The following is a 21,611-nucleotide window of genomic DNA, read 5'->3' as shown; positions in this document are numbered from 1 at the left end:
TTTTTAGCCAAATCACGGCTTGAGACGTTGGGATTTGCTGTAATCATCCGCTTCAACCTTTTTCTCCGTCTTTTTGTTCTCCGGTCCCGGTTTTCTTCCAGCTCCTTTGTCGTGGTCCAACGTTAACCGCTTCAACACTCTGGAGACGGTTGAATGGTGAATTTTCAACATTTTTTCCAACTGCCGGTTCGACAGGTCAGGAAATTCCAAGTGTTTGAAAGAATTTATTCCCTCGACTCGCGTTGGTTTACCTCCATTTTCGTTGAATAAAAAAAATACGACTTCGAACATGCTATCAAAATGTAAACAGTACACATCAATGAAAAAGTGTGCAAAATTTGGTTGATTTTTACCCAATGCAATGGTAAAAAAAGTTATGCCCTATTGAATGTGTCGTAATGATTTCGGGTCCGCCCTTTAGGCGATATGATTTATCTCTGGAGCCACCACTTTTTGTTCTACTGCGAATTTAATCTACCTGTTAAGTTCCGTTGGAAAAATCTTGTCTACACCGTACAGAATACGTTTGAAATACACACAAGCAGAAGGGCTCCATCCTTCCATATTCTATGCTTCACTGTGTCCGAAAAAAGCTCTATTTATGAAAGATTGTTAGTATATACTAACAAATTCAGTGGGCCCAATTTGCTCCCCTGTGGCACATCCGTAGTAATGAACCGTTTGGTACTTGGGTCTCTTTTGAAGGACACAGTATTTTGTTAGTGATTACAAATTCTATTGAAAGCTAATGATTTGTTTAGTGAAACGTTGGACACAAGACATGTTTTTTTACAAAATTGTGTAAATTTCGATAGTAGCTACAATCATTTCAAATTTATCATTTCAGATGACAATACTATTAAGGATGGATGATAAGATGAACCGACAGTTAACATGTCCCATTTCACCGGACGATTCTGCCGTCGCGCTTTCGCATGAGCTAGTACATTTAGGGTTTATTCATGAGGTAAGTTATTTCCAGATAGTAACTTAAACTGGCTCATTGACTAACCGAACGTGACCTTCATTTCAGACGGATCGTGAAAAACTAGCAACGATGATAGAGGACACGTTACGAAACAAACAACAGCAGCTGCTGGGGGCGGCCGCCAAGCTCCAATCGGCAGCGGCTCAGGCCGCGGAACGGCTCGGGTCCACCGATGGCGGAAGTGGTTCTGCTTCCTCGGTCGGATCGTCCGATGTTGGCTCTATCATCGGTCCGGCGACTTCCACCAACACTTCCTCCGGTAGCAATCATCTTCTTCACCATCATGTTCCTGCTGTAAATTCGGCCAGTTAGTAATCCTTCTAGTTCTTCCTTGATTTTTTTGTCTTACTCACTCACTGCTCACCAACAACCACAAACACACAAACGTTCACACACGCATTCACTAAAGTCCTAAATCGTGTACCCCCATTTTGAATGTGCGTTTATTGTGTTGGTCCCACGCGCTCTCGGTAGTCACACCAAACTGTATGCAGGGGGATCATAGCTTTTCTGTAGTCCTGTTGATTCATTCGTATCGAGCTAACCGTTGTCTGCTGTGTTGGAAGTTATGAATCAAACCATACGCATTCTAAGCTCCCGTTATTTTGTTCCTGTGCGTAAATTTATATTTTTAGTTTTCAGCCGTGTGTATAGATATTTACGCTTATAGGCCCCAAAATAGTCAGCACCGCTCACAGATTCCCTAACATAACTCTCTTGGAGGAACAAAAAAGTAGCTATTATTACGATGAGTGTTCTGTATGACAGTTATCGAACCGAACCGGGAGAAAAAAAAGTAACCAGTGATCAAGTCATATGTGCTATGCTAAATGTAACATGGAGGAAAAACATCTAGTAACTAGAACAAATATATCGATTGTGTATATGTTGATCATATAACAATTCACGTATTGTCAGAGCGTCTAATTGCGCTACTATTGCAAAAAAACTGATGTTGGCTATCCATATAGGATTATGTTATACTCTAAGTTACTTGAAGCTCAAAGAAACCGAACCGTTTAGCGATAGATTTTAATAACGTCAGGAATGACCATTCACCACTAAGCTCACACACTCACAAACACATAGACCATCATTGTCGTTTGTGAATTTAATGTATACATACATGTGTTATAACATAGATAACACAACACTGAAACACCATACCAATCTCAATCGTAGGAGTAAATTCCACAAAATAAAGCAGTATCTATAATCTTTGAAATAATAATAATAAAAAAGGGAAAACAAACGTGCAAGCAAAAAAAACAGAAAAATCAAATATATTTAAATATACTTATGGCAATTTTTAGATTTTTTTTTGTTTTCGTTACTTTTTGAGAGCACTTCTGATTTTGTTGTTTGACCGAGTGAGTTCTGTCGGAAGAACACCCAACCTCACTGTGGCACATCGTGGTTGTACCTTGTCCCAACAATTCGCATTCTGGTATCAAAAAATCAAACCACCATGCTGTTTTTCCTCTCCCCTAAAAGTCGATTTACCATGTGTTTGGCTCATCCTACGTTGGTTACTAGCTTTAGTGTTATCATTTTTTTTTGCTCATATCATAACTCAGTGGCGCACCTGTTCAATTCTGAATTCTTCGAAATATCTAGGTCATTGGGTATATCTGTGGTTCAATCTTAAATTACAAAAGCAATCTTTCGTTATATCTCCTCGTTTGAGATGGTAACGATCACTGATTAATAGAAGGATTTGATAACAAATAAGTCGCATGGCATCAACAGAGCTAGCATATATATTCTAGAGACTGGAAAGGGCATTTACAAAATGCAAAACGGACAGTAAGTTTGGTTTCCAGTAAATTCTAAAGACGAAAATAATCAATTGTGAACTCTTTCGACAATTTTTAAGAGGCTAATGCAATCATATTTTTCGTCAATGTAGGGGTGCGTCACTAACCAATGTTTTATGTAATCTTCTAATATGATTTTCTTTATTTTTTTTTATCTATTTCTAGCATTGCAATTGCCTAATAAGCTAAATATTAAGAAAACTTTTTAAATCAAATACTCATACAAATATTTTCTTATTCTGTTTCTACCAAAACTTACCCTCGATCACCCAAAGGTCTGGATCGTGGATGGCGAGTGGCGGATGTGGACTCCCCGCTTTTGTTGACAACGATGCCAGTCATCATGGAAACATCTGGCGTTAGCGTTAACAGTCTAGATGCGGAATTGTTCGTCAATTTGGACGATGCCGAAGAAGCCCAAGAACAGCAAGAGGAGCAAGAGGGCGATGACGACGGAGACCGGGAGCTGCAGGCCCTCGAAGCGGCCAGTAAGGGTGAACTGGATGAAGAACCGATACACACGCCGCTTGGAGATTTCAGCAGCTCATCAACCATCCGGCAGGCAGCTCAAAGGCCGTGGAACCGCTTTACCCGAAATGCTACTCTGCCGGATGGGGAGGCAACAGAAAACGAGCATGATACCGGGTATCATCAATCAGAATCGTACGAGGCAACTGAGTGAATGTGAGCTTTCTTCCAAAGAATAATTCTAAAGGCTTGAGATGTAGGGGTACGGAGAGAGCTATATAAACCAGTGTTTTTAAGCGAAATAAAAAGTCCCAACTCATTGATATTCGATGAAACATAAACAGCTGAACCGTCGACAAATTGCTTCTGCATTTTCTGCATTCAAGAGTTGTAATGCACTCTGTACTACGACTCCAAACACATAAATTTGCACAACAACATGCACCTAGAACGCAAATATTAATGAATATCTAAAGAAATTTAATTTCAATTTAGAAAAACATCTCAGAATAACGAAAAACATGAATTTCTTTGGTTTGCTTTATGAAATTGAGCTCCCAAATACACACAAATAAACTAGATAAAGCTGGTTAGTTTGAAGTTTCAAATGTAGGCGGTTTTTTTTCTCATCTACAAATTTTAACATACCTTCGGCTGAGTTACCATGCAACCACCTTATTGTTTAATGTGCTGTTATTTTCTTGAAAATAGGAAAAGATATGTACATAGATGAACAAACAACATTCGTTTAAACTCAACAGAATTTTCAATCTTCATCTTTTTTAATATGATTTTTGAAAAGAAGGAATTAGGTCAAATGATATTTGAAAAAAAAAACTAACCAGTATCTCGGATATCTTTGTATTTGAACCTTGTCGTTTTAATTTTGGCTTTAATTAGATAGTTGATTATGTCAGCATACATTCAGGATCAAAATGCGAATCTATGTGTTAATGGAACTGTAAGCATAAACAGCGAATTGCCATAAAATTGTACTAACGAAATAACAACAAACTAGGGAAGAAAACAAGATTTTACCGTAAAAATAGCAAACAGTCAAATTATCGTATCTGACAAATCAGCTAGCAACAAGCGAATTGAAACATAAAACACATTTTACATAAAAAAAAACAAGAAATCATCGACGGCTAAGTGATTGAGTTAAACAACTCTTACGATTGAAATATGCATCGGAAAATTGCACTTCATCTTGGTCAGAAGTTTGACCAAATACAAATCGAAAGGATAGATACCAACAATCTTAAAATTGTCTTCGCAAAATGCAAAACAAAACCAATAAACTCACCAAGAACGAGAACAATGGAATTTGCTCTCCAGAATATCAAAAATTATATGAAAGTAGGAGAAGCGCACAGAATCGTGTATCTATCAAATTTAAGAGCAAACGGCGAGCATGATCATAAAAACGTGGTTATTCAAATCACATTAGGGCATGAAAACAACCAACTGTTAAAGTACTTGCGCTTGCTAGTCACCAGCAGCAGCTACAGTTGAAATAATAATCAAAGCACAGAACAGCGGCCGACTCAATATAGCGGTCCAGATTTGGGAGAAAACCTTCCCGGACGGAGAGACTGGTTGTTATTTGTCGTTGCACACGCCGGCCGTCGCTGTTTCGAGCGAGAAACACGATAGCGTTGAAAGGTGATCGAGAATATAATAAGAAATAGGGCAAAGCTAGAATCTGTTGTGCGTAAAGACGCGCGATGGGTAATGATGCTACGGACTGAAATTTAAGAAAAAAAAACCGGAAATAAATGTGTATACAGGAAAGGATGGACATATGGGAATGAATGCAATGCGAAAGCGATCAAGAGCGAGACTAATAATAAAGTATGCAATGAATCGGGATAGATAATCCGAAATCGGCACCACGTGTGTACTACGTTTGAATGGGGTGGGGTCATGTATACAGTGTAGGGGTATTCGATCGGAATCCTTTTTACCGGATATCACAAGTCCTTAAAATTACTTAAGAATATTGGCATGCTACTATACTGCCGCTGTCGGCAAGACTGTCCCGTATGTAAAAACAACGAAAGATTATATACGGATAGAGGATTAGAATAAGAAGAATGATGTTGAAAATGAGCGGAAGGGTAATTTCAATTTGAAAAACTTTTCATCACACTTTAAACTTTCAATTCTTAAATATTCTTTCTCGAAGAATATAACATTTCACCAATATATAGCCGATAAAATAATTTCATAAAATAAATTTACGGTGAATAATTCTTCATTTCGATTTTTATAAACTTTCGTGGATTTCTCAGTTAAACTTTACCTTTTCTATTTCTTTCTTCACAGATATTAAAATAAATGTTGTAAAATATCGTCCATTGTTTTTTTTCCTTTGGAATTTGCTGATTCAGAGGAGAAAATATTGATTGACAGCCTTGCGAGTATATTTCGCATGCGTTTTAATTGTACCCGCAAAGCTGTCCCATATTTGGCTTTTCTTTTGTCAATTGATCATTTGATTCCCACTATCTGCGCTACATTATTCAATTTAACAGCCTGCACCTTGATCTTCTCGATATCTTTAGAACGACTATAAAAACAAATTAAATTAATACTGGATCAGAAACAGCAAAGTATCTTCACCGTAAATTTTTGCCTCGATTTCCAGCAAAAAAATTTGCTGGAAAGCAACCCAAAGTTTTGCTGGAAACCAGCAATCGGTTTTCGAATTGTTGGATTTTTCAGCATTCGGTTGTGTTCTTGTTATTTTTGCTGAAAAATCAGCAATCGGTTTTCAAATTGCTGGACTTTCCAGCAATTGATCTAGTTTGCTGGAAAATCAGCAATCGAGTTGTCAATTTGGAGTTTGTTTTTGTTTCGTACGCGAAGAAAGGTGAGATTCTATTTTACGAATTTTGGGTCTATTGATATAATTATTTGATTTTCCTATATATTCAGCAACCAGATAACAAGTCAAGGGTGAGTTTTTCTTGGACAGATAGATATTCTCTGAAATATTCTAATCAAAGCTATTTTTACAGGAGGCGGATGATCAACACTTTGGCACAAAGCTGCCAGCCCAGAGCCATGGTTATAGAATATTGAAAAATAATATCGGTTTTTGGAAATAAATATATCCCTTTATTGAAAGAAGGGAAGAAATAATTGTTTTATTGCTGATTATATGCACAGCCAAATCAAAATTTAATTTTGAATTAAAATATCAATTTGATACTAAATACAGCCGGTTGTGTTGAAAGAAATAGCTGGTTTTCAGCAATCTGGATTGCTGATTTTCCAGCAATTTGCATTGCTGGAAACCAGCTAGAACGTTTGCTGTTTTTTCCAGCAATTTAAATTGCTGCATATTTTGCTGGAAAGTCAGCGGGACAAAAACCAGCAAAAAATTGCTGGTTTCCAGCAAAAAAAATTTGCTGTGATTGCTTAGTTTGTCTCACAGATTGTATGAATATTTGTATAATTAACGTAAATTGGCTATTTGAGCCATTTGAAGGCATTCTGTAAAAATTGACATATTGGACAGTTTTGCGGGTATATTTTACAGTATGCAAAAAAAAAATTATCCACCCACCTCACAAATTTACAATTGTTATGTTTTTTCTGGTGAAAATCAAGTTAATTTCATGAATGTTCCTCCACAATGTATCCTTTTTTGTTTATTTATTATATTGCCATTGAAAATACGGCGTTTATATCTTTTCTCGGGGTTTTATGTGGTATGAAAAAGGGTAAAAAATACCCAAATAAAGTTGGATACTACGATTTAAGTGTGTTTTACAAAGTTTTAGCACTGACCACACTGACTTGACTCTTAGAACAAAAATTCAACCATTTTCTGTCTAATTTTTTGTTGTCAGCTTTTGCAGGTTCGCAATACCGACGGCAGGTGGCGAACCTGAAAAATTTGACAAAAAATGCCCTGTAGGAAAAATGGTCCTGTTTAGCCCGATTTTATCGTAGAAATTGCGTGTTTTATTTTTAAAGTTGGGTGGCATTTCCTAACTGGGATAGCATTTCTTCAAATCGATCGATGCGCACTCTGGAATCGACATTGCGTACTGTTGGAAAAATGATTTTTTTTTTGTTTTTTTTTCTGGAAAAATTATCCAGAAAACGAAATCGAGTGTCCAGTCAGTATGGTCAGTGGTTTTAGTGTGTAGCCTACAGCTTTCTTGAATGTAAACATTGTGTCTAGCTGTCATTTAGCGCTCTTGAAGTTTTCGTTTCGTGTTTCGTGTTCAAAATTGGAAGTAATTGGTTGCAAAATGCCAAAAAAAGCACAAATTTCGATCAGCATCCGAAATTTGATTGTTGAACAGCACAAAACCGGCAAAAGCTACCGTAATATTGCCGATATTGTCCAGCTTAATAAAGATACGGTTGCTAGGATTGTTCAGGGGTACAAACAGCGTGGTTCAATCTCACCAGCTAAGCGATCGGGGCGTCCTCCAAACCTACAGGCCGAATTGACAGAGCTATCGTGAAGAAGGCAGAGCTGGGCGGGGGACTATCAGCCCCGAAAATTGCAAACAGATTGAAAGCCAATTTTCCATTCAACTGACATCACAATCCGTGCGAAATCGTCTTCATAAGAAAGGTCTTAAGGGCAGAGTAGCGCTCAAGAAGCCATGGTTGTCCGCAAAAAATATCAAAAAAGATAGGCCCAGGACCACATTTCATGGACCAGTGATGACTGGAACAAGGTGATTTGATCAGATGAGTAGAAAGTAATCCTTTTTGGGTCTGATGGTATCACAAGAAAATGGCGGCGAACCGGTGAAAGTTTGAAAAAGGAGTGTATGCGGCCTACAGACAAGCATGGCGGTGGTGCGTTACTTAACAAACATTGATTTTTCAGCCAACTGAGCATAACTTTGATTTTCATTTGCCGGTAGAGTCATGGTGTGGGGATCTATGGCTACATCCAGCGTTGGAGAACTTGAATTCATCGATGGAATCATGACCAAGGAAGTTTATTTGGATATTTTGAAGCGGAAACTAACAGCGTCTGCACAAAAGCTAAGCTTGGGGCGCAGATATAAGTTCCAACAAGACGGAGATTCAAAACACAACTCAATGCTGGTTTCGCAATGGTTCAAAGAAAATCGTATCAAGGTTATGTAGTTACCAGCACAGTCTCCCGACCTTAATCCGATCGAGCATCTCTCGTCAATTTTGAAAATTAAGGTTCAGGAGCAAAAACCAACAAGCATCCAGCAATTGCGGCAGGTAATCTCAACTGAATGGGACAAAATCACCCAGGAAACAACCGCTAAGCTTGTTGAATCGATGCCACGACGTTGTCAAGCAGTTATTGAAGCCAAATGAGGTCACACGAAGTACTAAAGCTATGTGAGCCAGAGGGGTGGATAAACTTTTTTTGCGTTATTTTTTATCTTTTTTTTGACATCATATCTCAAATGAAACAGAATATATTTTTTATTTGGAACTTGAATGAATTGACTTTGTTTCAACATAAACAATGATAAACTGAACAACAATCACGCAGAGAAAACTAGGCTTTTGAACCAAAACAAAAATGATTTTGTTTCAAAACATTCATTATTTTGAATCTAACACCTGTTTTATTTGAACCAAAAACTTTTGTTTTTGATTCAAAAAAATATTTTTTGAAACAAAGAATTAATTCTTTGAACTAAATATTTCTGGATTTTGAATTTAAGCAAATACTTTGATTCTAAATTAATGTTAATTGAGCTGATTTCTTTTAAAACAAAGTCAACTTTTTTTGAACCAAAGGAAAATGTTTTTAACTTAAAGAAATGATTCCTTTAAATAAAAACTTCAGCCTTTGATTCAAAAGATATTTTGATTTGCCTTGCAAGAAGAATATAAAACCGAAAAATCGAATCAAGTTTGGATGGTCGTGTGAAAATGTAGGTCAGAGTTAGCTATATAAGAAGGATTCAGGATGAAGTATGGTAAGAATGTTAATTAAAGAGTGAATATCGAAGATTTTCTATAAGTGATTGCGTTTTTACAGAACCAGAGCCGAAGGATGGTTTCCGTGGATGCCTCAACCGAGATGAAAGCTGCGCACGATGACTCCGCTCCAAATCCAGCGGTCAGGTCGACAAAAATTTGGACCGGATCGATTTTAGTGAACTAGTTTGTGGCCAAGTGTTTCATCTGTTGTAAATAAAAAAAAATTTAACATATAAACTTCTTTCTTTTTATTTTTTGAAATTCCTAATAGGAATTTCAAAACAACAGGAAATATGACCTCCAATTGGAATAAATGAAAAATGGTTCAATGAACCAATCTTTTTAAATCTAAATCTAAATCTAAATCATTGTGGCGAACGAAAACAACTTTGTATCAAATGAAACTGTTTTTTGTTTCAAAGTATTAAGATTTTGATTCAAAGATTTTTCAAAAGAAAAATTCTTTGAAACAAAGGAAAATGCTTTTGAACCAAAAGAATTTTTATTTGTCCCAAAACCAAAGGAAAAAATCCTTTGTTTTTGTGGCACTTTCCTTTGAAATAAAAAACCTTTTCGCTGCGTGATTAACTGTGTTTTAATTTTCCGTAGGGTTTTTTGGATAAATCTAGTTTTTCGCTGGGGGTGGATAAACATTTTTTGCATACTGTATATGGGACAGACATGACTTTTTTTCATGTATATCTACTAACAGTCTTACAAATTCCGAAAATTCCCTTGAAAATGTCAACAAATAACAACGACCATGTCAACGACTGAAAATTTATGATTAAGTGAAATGGACTTTTCGACACTGATTTCAGTGCTGAAAAGTAGCACTTTTCGATACTGTCCGTCCGTCCGTGTTTCAATGTGGGTAGGAATGCGATGGGTTTCTTCATCGCTTCCTATCAACATTGAAACGGCGAGGGGCAAAGAATCACGCAAGTAGTTCAAAAGCTGTTCACAAAACAAAAGCCCTGCTCACATTTTCCACAACTATTCAATTTCTTCTACCGTAAGCACTCTAACTTTGATTTTTCCTCTTATAATACTTTCATTTTCTGTCTAAAAATTCTACCTTGAATTTTCATTACTCGCCGAAATGCCAAAAATAAAATAAGATTACTGTTTCCAGTGTCGAAATGTTCACTTTTCAACACTGAATAGCATAAAATATAATGTATGTGCGAAAGTTAAATAATATGCTGTTTCTTTGTCATCCAAATTGTAACTTTTTTACGCGGGAGAGCACGGCTAATTTGTTCAAACAAAAGAAGCATACAAAATAAAACATTTACACACATTCAATAATTTATTTATTTTGAAGTTATTCGAGGATAAATAAAACATTACATTAGGAGGAGAGAGCACTCATTCTTCAAAACGTGATCTGCGCAATCGTTCTGACCTCATCGCCAATTCATAAATTACAAGTTCATCGTAAAAATTTCACCCTCGTTCATATCCTCTTCATCATAATCGGTCTCTTCATCGTCATCCTCATCATCTTCGTCATCGTCATCATCCTCATCGCTATCGGTTGATTCCCACGCATCATCGTGGTGATAATTGAAGGCAACATTTCTACCGCCACCTTCCATACCTGCACCCGGTCCTCCTCGACCGTCTCTCGGGATGGCGATCCGTTCGGTGTGAATGTTTATCTCCACTTCCCAGCGGAAGTTTAGGATCATAAACCCGGCCGTGATCAGCACCGGAAGCGTTACCCGACTCTTCCAGGCCAGGTTTGTTAGAAAAAGGAACGTCCGACCGAAGTTGGAATTCATAGCTGTTGTTTTGAGTGTGTGGGTTGGGGAAAGGATTTCGGATCACTGCAAAGAGACAAGAAACACACAGGTTATTTGCTTGAAGCTATAATAGATGTATATTTATTGGATGCAAATGAGTATAAAAAATAACAGACAACACGGAGCACAATCTAAGGTATAAGTGGAATGTTTCTTTTCGGTCGTTTTAACCCTGTTTTAATCGTAGTAATCAACATGATCTCCGGACTTGAACTGGCCGTCTTCGAGAATGCTTAAAAATTTCGCAGTTGTTTGTTGAGTAGTAAGGATCGTTGTAGTTTCTCTCAATCCCCTAAAATAATTTCTAATCTCTTCGGCATTCGAGCGGCCTTGAATATCAATGGTCATGTCGGTATCAACCGGGCCAGGTGAATAGTTGAGCACTACAAGACCCGGTTCTTCATCGGCCAGTACTTTGAAGTACATTTCGCGAGCAGCTTTACCGGAACAATAGAAGCCCATACTTTTGAAGGGAATGATACAAGCCTTCGAAGTAACATTTACTACCAACTTCGAAGGACTAGCCTTAAATTTCCGCAAAAAGCAGCTGTTCAAAACACCAACCGTTACAACATTGGTAGCGAAGTAATCTTCCCATTCCTGACGGTCATCCATGTCGATAGCCTTCCTTTCAACATTGCCAATTGTGCCAACATTATGAATGATACCGGCCAGTTCAAAAGTCTCCAATGGAGTTTTGGCCAGCGATTTTTCTATTATTTCCTCCAGCAAATCCTTGGAAGCGTTGCTCAAATCTACCGAACTGGTAACGACAGTGATGTGCGGGTTGGCATCCAATATCTCCGCCCGGGTCGCTTCCAATCCGGAGGCCGATCGTGCCAACAGAACCACAATGGAGCCGGGTTTAAATTTGCGGGACGTTTCGATAGCCATACGCTGGCCGATGCCTCGCGAAGCTCCCGTTACCAGCAGGTATGCCACCTGGGAGAAGTTGATCGCATTGCTGCTGCTGTCCGTAGACATTTTGCTCCCTTTGGATTGGAGGGTCTCCTGTGAATGGTGTTGAATAGTTCAATAAATACAATGGGGGTTATAAAGAGTTGCGTTTGGAATAAATTCGAACGGCTCGCTGCAATCTTCGTAAGAAGTTACTAAAATAACGAAGATTATTTAAACAATATCCCAGGGGGTAACGATCAGGGGCCGCAGAACTTGTCGATAGGGTTGAAGGATAGCCTTCGGAGAATGTAATGTTAAATTAAAACTAGTGATGTCGAGATATTCATAGCCGCCTGACAAGTATGGGAGACCTCGAATTCGTCTCAGTAACTAACAGTGCAGTATCACTTGCCTAGTGTTGACTAGGCTTAAAACTTGACATATCGGACATAAGACATTATAATGGAGAACTAAAACTTAGGCTTGAGACCGAGGTATGAGACCTGAGACTGGAAACATTAATCACCGAAGTGTGACTGGAGACCTGAGAAATGAAAAATGTAACCTGAGACTTGAACATGAGAAATGAGACTTAAGTTCTTGATATCCGAAATCAGTGCTTTTTCAAAAATCAGTCTGAAACATGGGTGGCCAAGATTTTTACCAAAATAGCCTTACTACGAAGCTACCGGACATCCGATAATGTATTTCTTCATGAAAATTCATGTATCAGCCTGTGGGGTGTGTATGTACATCGAAAGAGAAACAATGTTTGCATACTTCCGGGGGTCCTAAACTATCAAAAACCGTGTGACCCGCTGTCCAAATTGCTATTGAGTATTAGAGTCCTCCGACTTTATGCAAATATGTTTTTTCTTTCGTTGGACCAAAACAACCCACAGGGCGATACATGATGCAAAATTTCATGAAGAAACAATCAATTTCTGGTGTCCGTTTTATGCTATTCTAGTGAAAATATTGACTGCCTCCCTGGACCTTAAACATTCATGCACGGAGACTTTACATCACTTTTAGAATATCGTCCAACAAGATTCATTATTAAACTAAAAACCAATCGCTATAACAATTTTAGAAATTTTAGAAAATTGTATGTAAAAGATTTTATAAAAAGAACGTGGGGTGAAAATCCCAATGCTAGAATGTTCATTACAAATCGGTATCGGTGCATGATAGTCGAGGGATGAGTCACACATTTCCACCTCTATAATGCTTCCTCATGCACATTGACATAATTCACCTTTCAGTGCGCAACAAGCATCACCTAAATTAGTCGGTGCATTAGCATGAGATGTATCTGGTATCATTACAATCGGAGAAACAAACAAAAGCAAAAACATCTCGTCAAATCATCATCGATTGAACGTATATACTCACCGCTTAATTATCGTGACTTAGCGACTGGTCGAGCTTTCCGTTCCACTTTCCTCCCCGTCCTTGCCTGTGGCAAATTCTACAGCAGCTAGATCCTGTTGTTCCTGTTGCTGCCGCTCAAGTTGATCGTGATTTACCAAATGGACCACCTCTGCAACCGATAGGGGCTGTTCGGGCCGGATTAGACGCAAGATTTCCCGATTGTTGACTGGCTCGTCCAGCTCGAGGTACAAGCTGAGATCGTTTCCGATTGGCGCTGTCGAATCGTTCAGCAGATGTTGCATGCAAGCCTCTCGCCGTTCGGCCAGCTGCTGCAGGACGCTCGGGTTGGTCTTCAGGCGTTTCAAACGGCTTTCTGTTGATTATTGCGGAAAACAAGTAAAAAAAAAATCAAAAAAATAAATGAAAAATAGTCTTTTCTATTGCCTAAAACATTTTTGTCAAAGACATAACATTGTTATCAGTAATACAATAAGCACAAGCCTCATTGTGTGTGCTTAGATAAGAGTTAGAAAAAAATTAACATCTGAGCACATCTTCGACTGATTGATAACGTGATTATTGAGATTAGAAAATTACCTAAGGTAGCCAGATAGCTATCGGAATCTGGAAGTCGACCGTCTCGAGGGAGCTGATTATTGTTGGACGAAGCTTCCACTACAGGTTCAAAGTTATCTTCAAATTGTAATGTTGATGCTGCCTCCGCTGATCCGCCTATCTCTGTCGAGTCTCGATCAATACTGTTGTTACCGATGCCTGTCCAAGGATCGGCCGTCACACTCATTATCTCTGATCCGTCGTTAGTAATGGCGAATTTCTATACCCCCACCAAGTAATTGAAGAGATGAGGAAAAATGGTGATACCAACCTTAGAAATAATCGCTCACTGGGCCTAGTTTATGGTTTAACAATCTCACTGTTCATTTAAGCAGGGAACTAGTCAAAATTACCTGATGATTTGCGAAAAAACATTAATCAGCTATTACAAGATCCGAACCGACCTCGAAAATTTTCATATTTTTGAAATTTTACACGGTAACATAAAAATACGCAGACGGAAGCATAATTTGATCACAACTGAGAGGGACAAACATTTGAAGGAGAGATAAGTTAAAAAAATGATCCGTTATAAGGAAACTCTCACCTTTTAAGATTATAATTCTGGGCATATTTTTTTAAATTAAAAGTTAAACTTTTCTGTTCCATATGGAACCAATTTGGAATTTGCACCTTAGCTGACTGTTAAATTCCTATCCATTTACTTGTTCAAAAAGGTTTGCGTTCAGCGATGGATTTTTTTAGCGATCTTTTAAAAACAGTTTAAAATTAAAAAATTTAAAAAAAATCGCCTCGAATAAAGCTTTTTGACTGAATCATGAACAGCAATGACCCTTGAAGACTCTATGGAAGTTCCGGAACAACCGTAACAGAAAACATTTTCTATAAAACATTAAATCTTACAGCTTCAGATTCAGACCCCTTCAGATACAGGCAACCAAGCTCGAAAAGTTCGATTTACAGTCCAACTTGGCCTTTTTACTCGAATTGAGTTATATGTTATATCACATATGCACGCGTTGTTTTGAACTATTTTAAATGATTCCTTTTTTATAATGTTCATTAAAAAATCGTTTGAAAAAATAATTGAATCCTTGCATGAACAAAAATTAAGTTATGTGGAAAATGCCTTTCGGATTCCTTTTGTCTTTAAAATTATAGCAGATAATGCATTTACATGAAGAGTATCAATAAATTGACACGCCTTAATGTTATATGTACAACCTTTAAAAATTAGAGTGTTTGTTTTGGTTAAAATTCAACACACAAATTGGTATTTCGCCCCCATCATGCAGCTTTTCCGTCATCGCATGCATCGTCCGCGAGCGAGTTGCCGTGTGCCGTGGAGCTGCTCGGGTATCAAGTTTTTCTTTCATATTCGCAAAAAGTACCGTGGAAAACATTTTGCCCTGGCTAGTGAAAAAACCTTTGATCGCGGGCACATTTCGATGGGTTTGGGGATTAGTGTTTGGTCTCGCGCTTAAACCCAATTCGGAGGAATATTTTGATTTCGGAAGGTAAGTGCTGATGTTGACTTGGTTAAAAATGGTTTCATAACTGTGTCGTCATAAAAAAAACATCACAGGCGTAATGAAAATCGGAAAACTCGGTGGGGGAGTGTTGGGTTTTCATGTTGGTGGTCCAGCGCCGCAAAATTGCTTCATCTAGGTGCATTCAAGTTGCTATCTCAGAGTCTTGACTGGTAATATTGGCTGTAGAAACATAAAAATAGTAAAATAGTTAATATAAAATTCCAAATTTAGAAAGTATGTACCAAATATGTCGAGACTTGTGATGTGCAAAATAATCTAGCCCTGGAACTTTCATGCCATGGGAATGTTCGTTTTAAAATGCATTCGTCCATTGGACCCCACAGGGAGAAAGTAAAGCGGCAACCGTGGGAACTTTACTAACATCATCCCGTTAACCAGTGAGTTTTGGATCAAGCGACTAGTGAGTGAATCGAAAAGTGTCCCCCATCCTACAATTTTTCGTTATTGATTACTTTTGATTAATGTTGTTTTAATATGAAAAAAGCGTAAATGAATACTATTTTTTTTTGTTTTTTCTTTACAGCACCGAATGTGAATTTCTCGCTTTCCTGACCTACAGTAAAAACATTCTCGCAAGCTAAAACAAAAAGGCATCCAGCCTTCGAGAGCCACCATCCCCATCGGGCTCAATCCAAGCGGTGAAAGATGGTGGTCTGGTCATCGTCTTCGTCGTCGCTCCACCGGAGGCACGTTCGAATTCTGCTCGTCGGCGACCAGGGCGTCGGCAAAACTTCACTGATACTGTCGCTGGTCAGCGAAGAGTTCCCGGAGGATGTACCTACCAAAGCCGAGGAGATTACCATACCGGCAGACGTGACGCCGGAACAGGTGCCAACGAATATTGTGGATTATTCATGTGAGTTGAAAAAGTTAACCTTAAATTCTCTTTTAAAACTTTGTTCAGTTCTCAACACTAACATATTAAAAAAAATCGGTTAAAATTGCCAGCTGTTCAGTAAAAATATTCAGTACTCAAAGCCAGTTGCCAAAAATACCGAATGGATTCCAGTCGAGCGCTTTTCTGCAAATCTCGTTTTCATCTCTTCGCAGCATGTGCCCAATCCATCTCCACTTTCGTTCCCGAATCTCGATTTCTAGCGCCTTTTGATAACACCGGCGAATTCTTATTGATTCTTGAACTTTTGAATTCAGCATACAATGATAGATTATCTGATTGAGTTTATGCATTCAACAATAACTGTAATAGATTCAAGTATACTGTCATGATTGTTTTTATGCGTTAAACAATAATTATAATAGATTCAACCATAATGGTATGATTGATTTCATGCATTCAACAATAAGTACAGTAGATTCAACCAAATTAATATGATTGAAAATATGATAGATTTTTGTTTATTTTAAAAGTGATCATATTTATGGCTCAGCAGGATATAAAAAATTAAAAGACATACCTATAATTAGTCGGAACTGGCATTTTCAGCTTAACTTTTGTTAAGAACCGTTGTACGGAGATAAATATATAATATAATGGCAACATTTGTTGAAATAATTATCAATTTAGTGACATAAATGGTTGTCTATCTCAAAAGTGATAAAAAGCTCAACGTATTCGATTTTCGAAACATTTGTTTTTTCCCACTCTAAATGCAGGAATTACGAAATTTGTTAATAAGACTTACCCAAACTCAGAATCGAAGGCAAATTTTGTGCTAATTTAAGTCATTCTGTTCATATTTCTTCCTCAGCCATCGAGCAAACGGATGAACAACTGGCAGAAGAGATCCAGAAGGCCCACGTTGTTTGCATAGTGTACTCAGTGGAATGCGACGAATCACTGGACCGTATCACATCCCATTGGCTACCGGTGATCCGGGAAAGTGCAGGGGACGTGCGGAAGCCCGTCGTCCTGGTGGGAAACAAAATCGACCTCATCGATTACTCAACGATTGATGTGAGTTAGAATTGGTTTTATGCTATCGGAATAAATTTATGATTTATGATTGATCTTTTTCCAGCATGTCCTGACGATTATGGAAGAATTCCCAGAAGTCGAGAGTTGCGTCGAGTGTTCGGCCAAAACATTGCACAATATATCGGAAATGTTTTACTATGCCCAAAAGGCAGTTTTACATCCAACGGCGCCGCTATATATCATGGAAGAACAAGAAGTATTTTTTTTACTGGGGTTCAAAATTCCAATAAAATAGAAACAATTTTTGTTTTACAGCTAACAGATGCGTGTAAGAAGGCCCTCGTAAGGATATTCAAAGTTTGTGACATCGACGGAGACAATCTGCTGAACGATTACGAGTTGAATCACTTCCAGCGACGCTGCTTCAATGCACCCTTGCAGCCTCAGGTGCTGGACGAAGTGAAGGCCGTTCTGATGAAGAACACACCCGATGGCATCCGGAACGATTCGGTTACCTTGAATGGGTTTCTCTTCTTGCACTGCCTCTTCATTCAGCGAGGGAGAAACGAAACCACCTGGGCCGTTTTGAGACGCTTCGGTTACAACGAAAGTCTGGAAATGAGTTCAGAATATCTTCATCCGCCGGTAAAAATTCCGCCTGGCAGCAGTACCGAGCTCTCCCACCGGGGTCAACAGTTTTTGGTTTCGTTATTCGAACGAAGCGACAAGGATGGAGATGGAGCCCTATCGCCGGAAGAGTTCCGGGTGGTGTTCAGTGCGTGTCCTTGTCCACCATTCTCTACCGACATCAAGCGAACGGTGCCAACGAACGAAAACGGATGGCCAACGCTGCACGGTTGGATGTGTCGCTGGACGTTGATGACTCTGGTCGACCTCAACAAAAGTCTCGAATATCTGGCCTATTTGGGTTTCAATGTGCACGAAAACGAATCGCAACTGGCGGCAATCCACATCACCCGGGAGCGGCGAATCGATCTAGCCAAAAAGCAGAACAGCCGGTCTGTGTACATGTGCCACGTTATCGGTCCCAAGGGGTCGGGTAAAACTGCCTTCTGCAGGGCATTTCTCGCAAATGATATGAAGGTAAGTGTGCATTAATAGGGTTTATTTTCATTATAACTTATCTTAAATTTCTTGAACACCCCAAACAGAAACTAACGGATAAAGACATCCGGGGCACGAACCAGTTTGCCATCAACACTGTGCAGGTTTACGGCCAGGAAAAGTATCTGGTACTGCGTGACATCGATGTCCGTCAGGTGCTGGATCCTTTGCAACCCAGTGAAGTCAATTGCGATGTGGCCTGTCTGGTGTACGATGTGAACGATTCGAAATCGTTCGAGTACATTGCCCGGATATACATTAAGTACTTTGCCGAAAGCAAAATTCCGGTACTGGTCGTGGGAGCCAAAGCCGACATGGAGGAAATCCGGCAAGACTATCTGCTGCAGGCTCCCGATTTCTGCCACAAGTACAAACTGCTACCGCCGCAGTATTTCAGCATCAAGCACAACAAGAAAGACATCTTCACCAAACTGGCGACAATGGCTGCATTCCCGTGAGTAAAAGCTTGATGATTGGGTTCTTTTCTTTTCAATACGATTGCGGTTGTTTTCGAGTTTTGAAAGTACACTTTGATGGGGCACCGCGAGAGGTATAATGCTGATGGCACAATCGATTTTGTGGTGGAATGCTTGATGTAGGGTTGATTTTTTTTTCTAGATTCTCACAGTAAAGTACTTTAATTTAAACTCAGTGTCGTACAAAATTTGAGTGCATTAAATTTACAGCTTCCACACGTTTCACTACAGTAAAAATTATCATTAAGTATTTATTTTTTATTCTATCACATAAACATGATATTATATGATCTTGTCTTTCTCACAGATTTCTGCATGCCCCAAAAAACTTTCAATTTTTTGAGTTTTTTTTTCTAAAATTTAAATAAAATCTCAATTATTAAATTTATTAAAATTAGAAATACTAGATTTATAATAACAATAGGTAAATCACAAGAATTTTGAAGTCGAACAACATTTCTTAAAGAATGAGGGTTGAAGTGAAGATAACGTTTTATAGATAGATAGCTATGTGAATAACTTCACAATTTTTAATAATACTACTCGAAAATATCCATATGGCACATCTCAGAAACTACAACTCTGTCTACTCAGATCATTTAAACCTTGAGAAGAAAATCATTTTACCAAAGGCATGAAATTTGAATCAAATTTTATAATTAAACTTTTTTTAAAACTGAAGCATGATAATATTAGAAGTTTACTTCGTATCAGTAGACCAAAATTGTTCGAAATTGATTACCCAAGTTCTGGCGATAGCAGAAGCTTTCGAAAGTATCTTTAGTAAAACAGGCAAACTTTTTTCTCCTTTTTTTTCTCACATCATACATATTTAGTCGTTTCCAAGCCGCGTGGATTCTTTTCTATAAGCATAGATTGGTACAGCTGTGGGAACAAACGTAAGTTGGTGTTGTTATAATTAGTGGTGTGTACTTCTTGTAGTGTAGCAAATATATTTATCAAACAGCTGATCTTGTATATAAAAACGATATGTAGTCGATGAGTCTAACAAATTTGAGACACCTTAAAAATGCGACAGACATACCATTCACTAACCCTCACCTATGAAACTTATACTCGTTGATTCGTATTCATTCCTGCAACAACAAAAAATCATAAATTCAAAAATTAAATCAATTGTAAATAACACTTGAATATCGAACATCGCTTTGTGTAGTAAACTTAAAATTGAAACATAAGGCCCCACTTATTATTCATAATAACTAAAATTTCTCATTACAGGCACCTGAAACAATTTGGGCTCATGTCCAGCGATCCGCTCATGTGGTGGAAGGCTGGCCTCGGTATTGCCGCTGCTACCATCGTTGGTTTTTTTGTGGTCAAAGCTTTCCACGGTTCCAGTTCACACTCGACGCGATGAACGTAATACACGGTACGTTGCTGCGCTAACGTGTTCCATTAGTCATCGATAATCCAAATTGAAATACAATTAATAGAAGCTAGAACAATATAATTTCCTAGCATTTTGAGTTGTTTCAAGGTAAAAAACGTAGAGGTACTCATGAAAAATATCAGAAACATGTTCGTATGATTGTTTCAAAAGACGGGAAATTAATCGTTTCTTCAAAAACAATCTTCTAGTAAACAAATGGAATGAACCAAATTGTTGAACATTTATATTTTATCTTTATTTTGTAAATAGGTATCATTTGGTCTTAAAGTTTAACAATATAAGATTTACGATTGTGTACCAAGATACAGAATGTAACCGTACTAGAACTTATGGATTCATGGCGGCTTCGCAGCCGTGAATCGAAACTAAATGTTCGCTTTGTAAATGATCGAAAAATTCCAGCTAGGCTTATTTGGAGAGAAACTTGATCAGCAAAACAAACTTTCAAACTCGTACACTTGAGTTAGCAGTTTAAAAGCTTCCTTTATAAGCTGTACTTATCTTCTCCCTGTTCTTCTCACCTTGTGCAAAATTGGTTTATATTATTGTCATTATTTTGAAGTCTGATTTTATTTACAAGAATTTACACAAAACAGTTGAGTTTGCCTTTGTTTATTTGAATAACGCGTTTTCAATAGAATAGGTTTTACTATACTTATTACAATTTGCTAGTCTAGTTATATCTTCAGCATAAGCATACGTACATAAGGCTATTCCGAAAGTTTATACTTCTTCCCAAAGTTCTAAATAATACGTCAAGGAGTAAATATGCATACGCCCATCATGTGTCCCACTGGAAACAAATCGATTAAGCTGCTAGGTAGCTTATCTTGGCCAAGGCGTCATGCAAGATCCTAAAGAAGGGTGGTTTATAACAGCTGAATTTATATGCAGTTGCAGTTATGGCATCAAATAGCGTGTATAATTTAACATTCAATGATGGAACCCTATTATGCGAATCGGGGCTAGGAACGTAATTCCTAACAAATAGGTCTATCGTTTTGCCTGATTTATTAGTGCAAAGTACTAACACGTGAATAGTTCTCACCCGCCGCATCTAGCACAATAGGACCCATAGAATATTGCTTTTTGTTTCGTGTAAATCTTGCATATTTGCAGAACGATTGTAAGAGTAGTATGACCGAATAAAAATTATTGAATCGTTCAGTAAACTCGATGGTGTTTTTTTTGTTTCTTAATCCGAAATTTTAATGTCTTTGCTCATTAAACGTTTAGTTTAGTTTAAACTGAACTACTTAATCAAATTAATATTACTCTTTGTTTAAC

The 21,611-nt window shown here is 38.0% G+C and overlaps 5 protein-coding genes across 9 annotated transcripts in view; 2 read left to right on the top strand and 3 right to left on the bottom strand.

The window, feature by feature from the left end:
• LOC129744419 (nuclear receptor-binding protein) overlaps nucleotides 1–5,171 on the top strand; it is a 151,689-nt gene extending 146,518 nt beyond the window's left edge. Inside the window, exons 10-12 of one of the 2 annotated variants that reach the window (XM_055736929.1) lie at nucleotides 848–967; nucleotides 1,034–1,247; nucleotides 3,081–5,171. In XM_055736929.1, the coding sequence (XP_055592904.1) occupies nucleotides 848–967; nucleotides 1,034–1,247; nucleotides 3,081–3,487 (741 nt within the window). In that variant the 3' untranslated portion in view covers nucleotides 3,488–5,171. Of the gene's footprint in view, nucleotides 1–847; nucleotides 968–1,033; nucleotides 1,296–3,080 lie in introns of both variants that reach the window. The other variant, XM_055736928.1, reaches the window with a different exon arrangement.
• A 5,478-nt stretch (nucleotides 5,172–10,649) lies between these two features.
• Nucleotides 10,650–11,009, bottom strand: LOC129742381 (ribosomal L1 domain-containing protein CG13096). The gene has a single exon (XM_055734281.1). The coding sequence runs from the start codon at nucleotides 11,007–11,009 to the stop codon at nucleotides 10,650–10,652; it is 360 nt and encodes a 119-aa protein (XP_055590256.1).
• A 64-nt stretch (nucleotides 11,010–11,073) lies between these two features.
• LOC129744667 (sepiapterin reductase) lies at nucleotides 11,074–14,406 on the bottom strand. 3 transcript variants are annotated; one of them, XM_055737302.1, is made up of 4 exons: nucleotides 14,273–14,406; nucleotides 13,902–14,139; nucleotides 13,326–13,677; nucleotides 11,074–12,041 (listed from the first exon to the last, which is right to left on the bottom strand). In XM_055737302.1, the coding sequence occupies exon 4, from the start codon at nucleotides 12,012–12,014 to the stop codon at nucleotides 11,208–11,210; it is 807 nt and encodes a 268-aa protein (XP_055593277.1). In that variant the 5' UTR covers nucleotides 12,015–12,041; nucleotides 13,326–13,677; nucleotides 13,902–14,139; nucleotides 14,273–14,406; the 3' UTR covers nucleotides 11,074–11,207. The 3 variants fall into 3 exon arrangements, with proteins under 3 accessions (XP_055593277.1, XP_055593279.1, XP_055593278.1); XM_055737304.1 differs by lacking the exon at nucleotides 13,902–14,139 and having other exon boundaries at nucleotides 14,191–14,345; XM_055737303.1 differs by lacking the exon at nucleotides 14,273–14,406 and having other exon boundaries at nucleotides 13,902–14,184.
• Nucleotides 13,343–14,106, bottom strand: LOC129742380 (uncharacterized). Its single transcript, XM_055734280.1, has 2 exons — nucleotides 13,902–14,106; nucleotides 13,343–13,677 (listed from the first exon to the last, which is right to left on the bottom strand). The coding sequence occupies exons 1-2, from the start codon at nucleotides 14,104–14,106 to the stop codon at nucleotides 13,343–13,345; spliced, it is 540 nt and encodes a 179-aa protein (XP_055590255.1).
• Nucleotides 14,407–15,198: 792 nt separating the features above from the next.
• On the top strand, nucleotides 15,199–21,496 carry LOC129744343 (mitochondrial Rho GTPase). 2 transcript variants are annotated; one of them, XM_055736815.1, is made up of 8 exons: nucleotides 15,199–15,397; nucleotides 15,957–16,289; nucleotides 17,143–17,348; nucleotides 17,413–17,565; nucleotides 17,625–18,413; nucleotides 18,482–18,888; nucleotides 19,747–19,809; nucleotides 20,153–21,496. In XM_055736815.1, the coding sequence occupies exons 2-8, from the start codon at nucleotides 16,079–16,081 to the stop codon at nucleotides 20,289–20,291; spliced, it is 1,968 nt and encodes a 655-aa protein (XP_055592790.1). In that variant the 5' UTR covers nucleotides 15,199–15,397; nucleotides 15,957–16,078; the 3' UTR covers nucleotides 20,292–21,496. The 2 variants fall into 2 exon arrangements, with proteins under 2 accessions (XP_055592790.1, XP_055592792.1); XM_055736817.1 differs by lacking the exon at nucleotides 19,747–19,809.
• The last annotated feature ends 115 nt before the right edge of the window (nucleotides 21,497–21,611 follow it).

This window comes from Uranotaenia lowii, chromosome 2, assembly GCF_029784155.1.
Source record: "Uranotaenia lowii strain MFRU-FL chromosome 2, ASM2978415v1, whole genome shotgun sequence".
NCBI classification, from domain to species: domain Eukaryota; kingdom Metazoa; phylum Arthropoda; class Insecta; order Diptera; family Culicidae; genus Uranotaenia; species Uranotaenia lowii.
This window is presented reverse-complemented; position numbering and strand designations above follow the sequence as displayed.

Coding starts and splice junctions, on each gene's coding strand:
- LOC129742381 (XM_055734281.1), bottom strand. CDS start 11,009: ATGAATTCCAACTTCGGTCGGACGTTCCTTTTTCTAACAAACCTGGCC.
- LOC129744343 (XM_055736815.1), top strand. CDS start 16,079: ATGGTGGTCTGGTCATCGTCTTCGTCGTCGCTCCACCGGAGGCACGTT. Junction 17,349..17,412: donor TCGATTACTCAACGATTGAT/GTGAGTTAGAAT, acceptor ATCTTTTTCCAG/CATGTCCTGACGATTATGGA. Junction 17,566..17,624: donor ATATCATGGAAGAACAAGAA/GTATTTTTTTTA, acceptor TTTGTTTTACAG/CTAACAGATGCGTGTAAGAA.
- LOC129744667 (XM_055737302.1), bottom strand. CDS start 12,014: ATGTCTACGGACAGCAGCAGCAATGCGATCAACTTCTCCCAGGTGGCA.
- LOC129742380 (XM_055734280.1), bottom strand. CDS start 14,106: ATGAGTGTGACGGCCGATCCTTGGACAGGCATCGGTAACAACAGTATT. Junction 13,678..13,901: donor TAGCTATCTGGCTACCTTAG/GTAATTTTCTAA, acceptor AATAATCAACAG/AAAGCCGTTTGAAACGCCTG.